The 7,927-nt window shown below is 38.7% G+C and overlaps 1 protein-coding gene across 3 annotated transcripts; it reads right to left on the bottom strand.

Moving 5' to 3' along the window:
• Positions 1–242: 242 nt before the first annotated feature.
• LOC119325846 lies at positions 243–6,603 on the bottom strand. Of its 3 annotated transcripts, XM_037599566.1 has the most exons (13): positions 6,505–6,603; positions 6,322–6,399; positions 5,819–5,885; positions 5,191–5,261; positions 4,703–4,766; positions 4,437–4,504; positions 4,141–4,207; positions 3,204–3,274; positions 2,750–2,813; positions 1,959–2,029; positions 1,239–1,346; positions 786–888; positions 243–517 (listed from the first exon to the last, which is right to left on the bottom strand). In XM_037599566.1, exons 2-12 carry the CDS (start codon positions 6,328–6,330, stop codon positions 796–798), a joined length of 753 nt encoding a protein of 250 aa, XP_037455463.1. In that variant the 5' UTR covers positions 6,331–6,399; positions 6,505–6,603; the 3' UTR covers positions 243–517; positions 786–795. The 3 variants fall into 3 exon arrangements, with proteins under 3 accessions (XP_037455463.1, XP_037455462.1, XP_037455464.1); XM_037599565.1 differs by having other exon boundaries at positions 6,322–6,590; XM_037599567.1 differs by lacking the exons at positions 5,819–5,885; positions 6,322–6,399; positions 6,505–6,603 and adding an exon at positions 4,846–4,908 and having other exon boundaries at positions 5,191–5,249.
• Between the last annotated feature and the right edge of the window lie 1,324 nt (positions 6,604–7,927).

Below are 7,927 nucleotides of genomic sequence, written 5' to 3'. Positions count from 1 at the left end.
TACTATTAGTAATAAGACAAGCAACCATGCCCAGCAATCAATACAAGTTTGTCCAAAAATAAGCAATCAATACAAGTGTTGGTCTATAAGTTTCTTTCACATTCTATTGCTCATACGAGTACCTACCAGGAATCATACAGAATAACATATAATAAACATGGACATAGAGATCGTTCAACCAGCAGGTAGCACATATACACTTGTCTAGCATCGTTAAAACAGGACAAAGTCAAAAAATGCAATGATAGAAGATATGCATAGCTGCTCATATGTCATATCGTAGCCTCAAAACTCTCAGGGAAACGATGATGCCAAAGGACAAAATTGTTCCAGGGACAGGGTAAAAATGTCCAAAATGCTATTTCAATTTAAAATATAAATGTAGAGATATGCTTGGCTACTTATATGGCATATCTCGCAGTCTCAAAACTCTCCAGAAGGCAAGTACCCAAAGTCGATCCACACTGTATCTTGCACGCACCAATACCCTCGTGTCTCCAGCATCTCGTCTTGTTTCCTGCAATATGCTCAATGTGCTTAAAGTTTTACTCATCAATTTTGAAAACTAAAAATTCTCTACGAAATGCTATCCAAAGAAAATATTGGTAACTGGAATGAAGGCCAAATCTTTAAAACTTGTCTATTTAGTTCTGATCTGTTAATTAATATCCATTTGTGGCATCGACAAACAATTAGTAACTGTGTTGAGACAGAAGAAATAACTGATGGGCCAACAAGCACGGTACAACACATACATCAACAGTTGAATCGTGTTCAGAAAATACCAGGGGATGATTAATGTCCATCTTGAGTATGATCATATGCAGATGCTGTATAAAATTCCTCCCACGGGGTAAAAGGCTCCAGTGATGACTCGTTGTCATTAGTCTGTTCAAAGTAAAGTTGCTATTACTTACTTAGTCATGTAAATGGAATGCAGCAGTAAGAAGGTTATCGTCAAGCCAAAAACCTAACTGGTAAAATTTCTCAAGAATGATGTAGGCTTAGCTTAGCTCTTATAATGTTTTGTATCAGAAAACATCATGTCGCTTCACTAGTAATTTGGTTAGCTCAACTCAGAGGTCAAGGTAAGATCAGGACTAGCAGTGTTCACTCGGGGGTTTCAAGGAAATGATACCATATCATTGCTACAGGGGATTTAAAATATAACTAGAACAAGCAGGTAGAAAATTGATACTATTTAAGAAGCGAAAATAGACAAGAGGTACTGTACATACCATGTTAGTTTCCCATGTCATACAATACATGTTATCATTCAGAGGGTAACTGTTGGATGGCAGAGTCATCTGTGTTTCTGTTTCAGCATGATAGTGCTTTCCAGAACTCTGCAAATAAAGGGCAATGATCAGGATTACTTCCTAGATTTTCAATACATACGCTCGTACCATACAGTAAAAATAAATATGAATGGTCAAGCATGACTACAAGGTATAAAGTTACATACTGCAAAGCATAAGTTTTCTCTACTGGAGAAGGGCATGCATTGCTGGTTCTCTCTTTGAGCTAGCAAGACTTGTAGGGCAACACATGGGGTTGAGATAATATCACTTGACAATATTTTCAGTAATCTTATAACATGTTACGAACGGGATGCACAATATCTAATGTGTCTGTAGGCTAGTAGTCCTCCGTGCTAACAGCCTCATTCTACCTTCTCAAATCGAATTGCATGGTGTTTACCTCAGTGCACCAGAACATCGAAGGACTTGATACCTTAGTTCGCAACACGATTTCTGAATTAAATTTTCCTATCTAACTCCACAACCAGCAAACCAATGAAAGCATGTAAGAACCAAAATTGACTTAATAAAACATCTTTATCTCTTAATACTGGAGAATAAAACTTAAGTTATCACATGTAGGTAAACATAGTGGCTACACAAAAATTCAACTCTAGGAGTATCTTGTTCTAGTTTGTGAATGGAAAATTCAATTACATCACTGTTAGGAACTGGATTAGTGGTGCAGTCAGGCTGTGAACCATTCACGAATCTAGAAATATTGCAAGCTGCAAACAGGGTAAGTAAAAAGTCAATAAATATCCAACTTAAGACAATGTAATTCAATAAGCCCAAATGCAGAGTATTGAAACTATTGTACATAGCACAAGTGCACAACTACTGCCAGAACTGTGCAGTCCAATTAATTCATGCAGAGAATAGTATAACAATAATTGTATCTTATGACTAACCAGGATTCTACATTGGGTTGATCGCTTAATTATATTCATTATCATTCTGTAATGATTAAGTTTGATCATGACATGGAAACACATCTATGTGTGGGTCTATAAATCAATGCAAGTTTATTTTAGTTAGATATTAGATCCCCCTCTACCACCAAGATATCTGGACACGTAATTAACTTGTTATGTTGTTAACAAATATTATGTTGTGAAGCATTTTATATTGCGTGCAAATATTAGATGTCCCAGTAAAAATAATAGTAATGATAATACAAGAATCGAGCTTCTTTCATATGGAATCGACCCTTTTTTCACATCACATTATTAGGTAATATAGGCCAAATCAGCTCTTTTCTGTGCCAAGAAGATCATTATTCCATGAATAGAAAATACTGGCTATTCATTTCAACTGTCAAAATAATACCCTAATCAGCACTCATGTGTGCCTATCCATGAATCAGGTAATATAGAACAAATCAGCGCTTTGGGTACCAAGAAGATCATTATTCGGAGAACAAATAATAATCTCTTATGAATACCTACCTAAATACTGTCCCTCATGCTGCACTGCCATCTGTTCTGCTTGATTTGCTCCCAGAATGTTTGTCTGAACAAAAAGGGTGAGTTCAACATTGAGTAAGCAATCTTGTTCAATGGTGTATTGAAATAAATGGAGATCGTAAGATTAAGATTATAGTACTATACAAGTTGGTATGTACGTATGCTAGTGCTGCTAATACTCTCTTCCGTCCAAATTACATTTCTGGATCCATGTACACATGAGATGTATAGAGTAAACGCCTTTGTTCTCTAATGCATTTTCATCTCACTTACTCTATTACCAATAGGCAAATTAATGACAAATATGTTTCATCAAAATTTACTAACTGGAACTTCTTCTGCCTTTAAAAGAGATGGTACCTACAATTTAGAGGTTTATGTGGGTACATATATATGTAGGCACTAATAACTTGTGCTAGTATGAAAGGACAGTTACCCCACTGTTAGAAGACAGATTATTGGTGTAATAAACATGTGAACCATCCATAAATCCACCAACACTGGGCTCTGCACGAAAGTTAGTAAAGCATGTAATTTTCTTGCCAATGTAAGACCATACAACTTAATATGCCACAACGCAGAGAATTAGAGCTATTTTACATAGCCCAAATTAAACTTCACGATATAGGAGGACAGAGAAAAACAATATGGCTATCTTATGACAGGTAAACCGCTTAGTTTATTATCCTGCAGTGATTAGTTTATGTTCAATTATTCAGATAGCAGATGTCTCTACTATACATCTAGACTTTTGGAGGTTGTGTTTTACCATACTAACACTTACGAAGCCTTTTATCCCAAACAAGTTGGGGTAGGCTAGATATGAAACCCTTTCACGAGGACTTCCCAGGAGGTCACCCATCCTAGTACTACTCTCGCCCAAATGGGTTTCATACCCAAAAGACTGGCTAGTTTTTACGTTGGCTCGCCAAGCCTATCACAACCCTTAGATATGAAACCCTTTCACGAGGACTTCCTAGGAGGTCACCCATCCTAGTACTATTCTCGCTCAAATGGGTTTCATACCTATGGGACTGGCTAGTTTTTACGTTGGCTCGCCAAGCCTATCACAACCCTCCTCCTTTACCCGGGCTTGGGACCGGCTATGCCTAGAAGACATAGGCGGAGTTTGTTTTACCATACTAACTTTAAACAAAAATAATAATATTGGGGATAATATCAGTCATGGGGGTACATAAATTCTAAGTAATAAGATCAAGTAACAGATCACCTACCACTTCTATTCATATTGGATTAACAAGGAACAGGCATAGGAATATAAGGGCTTTCTATGTACCTAGATCCAAGATCAGTATTGCAATAAAACATTGGAGCCTATTTCAGTTAAACTGTCAATTATGATCTATGGGTACCTGGATGAACTGGTTCAAAATATTGCTCCATAGGCAGGTTTGATTGGTTTCCTCCCATAAACAATCCCTGAAAGAAGAGAGTTGATTCAGCATTGACCATGCATGCAATCTTTTTCAGCAGTTTTTCAAATTAAATTAAGAATCATAGTAATGTTGTTAACTCACTTGTACAAAAAGGAGTGGAACCAACTTAAAGGTAAACGTTGGTACGTTGATATGTCAGAAAATATACATGTTACACATGAAACTGAGATATAGGCAAGAGTAACTTATATTGGTATGAAAGGACCAGTTACCTCAGTATTAGAAGCTAGATTGATGGTGTAATCAGCATGTAGACCATTTGTAAGTCCAACATGGGGGTCTGCAAGCATGTAATTTTTTGCCAGTGTAAGAAAGACAATGCAATTAAATATACCACATCGCAGAGAATTGAGGCTATTACATATAGCCCAGATCAAATTCCATGATATAGGAGGGCAGAGAAAAACGATATGGCTATCTTATGACTGATGAATAAGGGTATTTGGTGAACAAACAATACCCTCCTATGAATACCCACCTAAATATTGTCCCTCGTGCTGCATTGCCATTTGATCTACTTGATTTGCTCCCAGAATGTTTCTCTGAAACAAAAAAGGTGAGTTCAACATTGAGTAAGCAATATAGTTCAGCGATGTTTCAAATAAATTGAGATCATAGTACCATAAAAGTTGCCATGTACGTATGCTACTGCTGCTAACACTCTTCCCGTCCAAATTACCTTTTCTGAATCCATGTACACATGACATGTAAAGAGTAAAATCCTTAGTTCTTAACATGATTGTTAAGTCTATTCTCAACTCTCTTACTCCATCACCAATAAGCAAATTAATGACAAATATGTGTCACCAAAATTTACTAACTAAAACTTATTCTGCCTTTACAGAAGATAGTACATACAACTTAGAGGTGCACATAGGTCCGTATATATGTAGGCAAATATACAGGTTACACATGAAATTGAACTCTAGGAAGGAATAACATGTACTGGTATGAAAGGATAGTTACCCCACTGTTAGGAGCTGGATTATTGTTGTAATCAACATGTGGACCATTCATTAATCCAGCAACAGAGGGGTCTGCAAGGAGGGTAGTAAAGCATGTAATTTTTTCTGCCAGTACAACTTAATATGGCAGAACACAGAGAACTGGAGCTATTATACATAGCCCATATTAAATTCCACAATATATGAGGACAGAAACAAACAAGTGATATGGGTATCTTGTGACTGATAAAACACTTAGTTCAATATCACTCTGCAGTGATCGATTTATGTTCGATCATGTATTAGGATAGTAGATATCTCTAACATACATCTGGAGTTCTAGACATATGAGTTCTTACCTTATTAACTTCAAAAATATATATATATATTGCAGACAATGTACACCATGGGGTTTTTAATTTGTCTGCAGCAATTAAATGTACCAGTACAGAAATGCTAAGTAATACAATCAAGTAACAGGTCAATGGACCACTTTTTCATTTTCAAGAATAAGGTACAGACAAGATGTATAAAATCAAGGATTTCTATGTACCTAGATGGAAGAACATTATTATTCCAATAAACATATAGTTGGTGCCTAATTGACTTAAACTGTTGAACGAAGCCCATCAATTGTGATGTACAGATACCTTGATAAATTGGTGTCGCTTGTTGCCCCACCTGCAGGTTTGCCTGATTTCTCCAAGGAAAGCATCCCTGAAAGAAGAGAGTAGATTCATCGCTGACTATGCTTGCATCTTATATGTTCCAAATTATATTATTCAGATCATTGCAATGGTGTCAAGCTCATTTCTAGCAAAACAGAGTGGAATCAATTTCGTTTTTTCAATACAGCAGCGGAATCAATTTAGTTTTTTTTTTAGGAATCAATTTAGTTTTTTGGCTTGTGGAATGAATATTGAAGGTAGCACGAGCAGGTGAACACCACATTACAACAACGGAAATAATCTCATGAGGTTCAACCTCTTGCTAGAATCCTATGGAACCAAGGGTGTAGAATACAATCGACATAAATGATGGTGATCGTCGTCATAAATAAAATTTCCGACTGACTAAATCCCTGCAGAATTGGTATAAAAAACATATGGATCCACATGCGTAGACACAATTTTCGATGACAGAATTTGTTTACCTGGCACATGTATTCCCTCAGATCCCGAAGACTATCACGATAGTCCGTCGGATGCAGCACGCAGATAGCAACTCGGGGCTAGAAATGAAAACAAACACGAAAGACCAGCATTTAATTTTTCTTGTTTCATACATAGATGGATTTCACCACTGATTCACTTTAGAAGGAACTGCATCGCCCCACCAGATCCTCGCCGCCGCCATGAGTTGGGGATGGGTGGCTTGGCCGGCGGCGGCGGCGGCGACCCTAACACGAATCGGTTGGGACGAGCCTTTTTTTTTTTGAGAAATATCGGTTGGGACGAGCCAGGATGGTATGTTAGTGGCTAGGCTTGGGCTGGGCTCGTGGAGAAACCAGTTAGGGCCTGGAGTCCGACGAGGCCCGTGAGCGTGAGCACCACTGAAATTCTTTTTCTTTAATAAAAAAATATAGTTCCAAGAAAACAAAATACTCCCTCTGTCTCAACAGAGTAATGCTACATCCACACGTTCAAAAAAAAAAAGAGTCATGCTACATCCACGGGCACTTATGAATTTTTTACGGGGTGGCCGGAGCACCCACCAGTTAAATTGAGGGGGGGCAGGTTAATTAGTTTTTTAGACCAATATATAAAAACCGGACAATTCAGCCGGCCCGTAACACTCCGTATCAGGTAGCCCGTGAGTCACAAAAATTATTGGTCTCAAAATATAGGACTTCTTTGACACTACTCGTTTTGTAGATGTCCACATCAGAAATGTCAAGGTTGAAATGAAACTTAAAATCGGTCATCCGGCTCAACATTTATGATGGTTCATAACGATCTGCCACACACTGTATTGGTGGGAAGAGTCGGAAAGCAACACATGGTATATAACCTTAAAAGAGAAAAGGGAAATACTGTACGAGGGCGCGTGTTAGCCAGGACCATTAACAAGCATGCCAAAACCATGCATGCACTCTTTTTTTCCTTCTCACGCTGATATGGCAGTATATGTGGGATTTAGATGAGGTTAAAGGGCACGAGGTTTCAACAAATTAGATGTGATTAAACATATTATAATGTTATGTATACGTACCTTGAGGTTCATTGCGAGGTGAAACTCAAAAGCTGTGAATTTGTTCTCCCCGGATCTGGGCGTGTTTGCGCTTTTGAAGTAGATTTTGTTGAGCACGACGTCGTGTCCTATCTTGACGGTACTCTTGCTGGCCCATGAACCACCTCCAGCTCCCAGCGCCTTCCTGCTAATGGAGGACCTCCGCTGAATGGTGATTAGCGTGAAAAACACATTGGCTCCTTCCAGCCGAGCATCTTTGTCCCAGTTCTCTTTCAGAAGCCCGCCTGCATATATACGCATGTGTGAGTGGACAATGGTAGCCAACACCTGCAAATCAGCTAGTATACTTACTTTTCTCCTGCCAAGCCGGGAAAGAGTGGTACATGCGGGTCCAGGGGATCTCTTCGTCGTCGAACATGAACAGCAGTTCTCCGACAGCTTCGATGGTCGCGGCATGGATGCTGTCCCCTCCGCCGCTGCCCACGATACAGGTCACAAGCCTATCTCTTTCAGCTAACAAAGCACGGGGGGAGACGATTTCGACGCCGGCGTCATTTTGCGCCGCCATA

Source organism: Triticum dicoccoides, chromosome 6B (assembly GCF_002162155.2).
Source record: "Triticum dicoccoides isolate Atlit2015 ecotype Zavitan chromosome 6B, WEW_v2.0, whole genome shotgun sequence".
NCBI classification, from domain to species: domain Eukaryota; kingdom Viridiplantae; phylum Streptophyta; class Magnoliopsida; order Poales; family Poaceae; genus Triticum; species Triticum dicoccoides.
The sequence above is the reverse complement of the archived record's forward strand: the minus strand, read 5'-3'. Positions and strand labels throughout refer to the sequence as shown.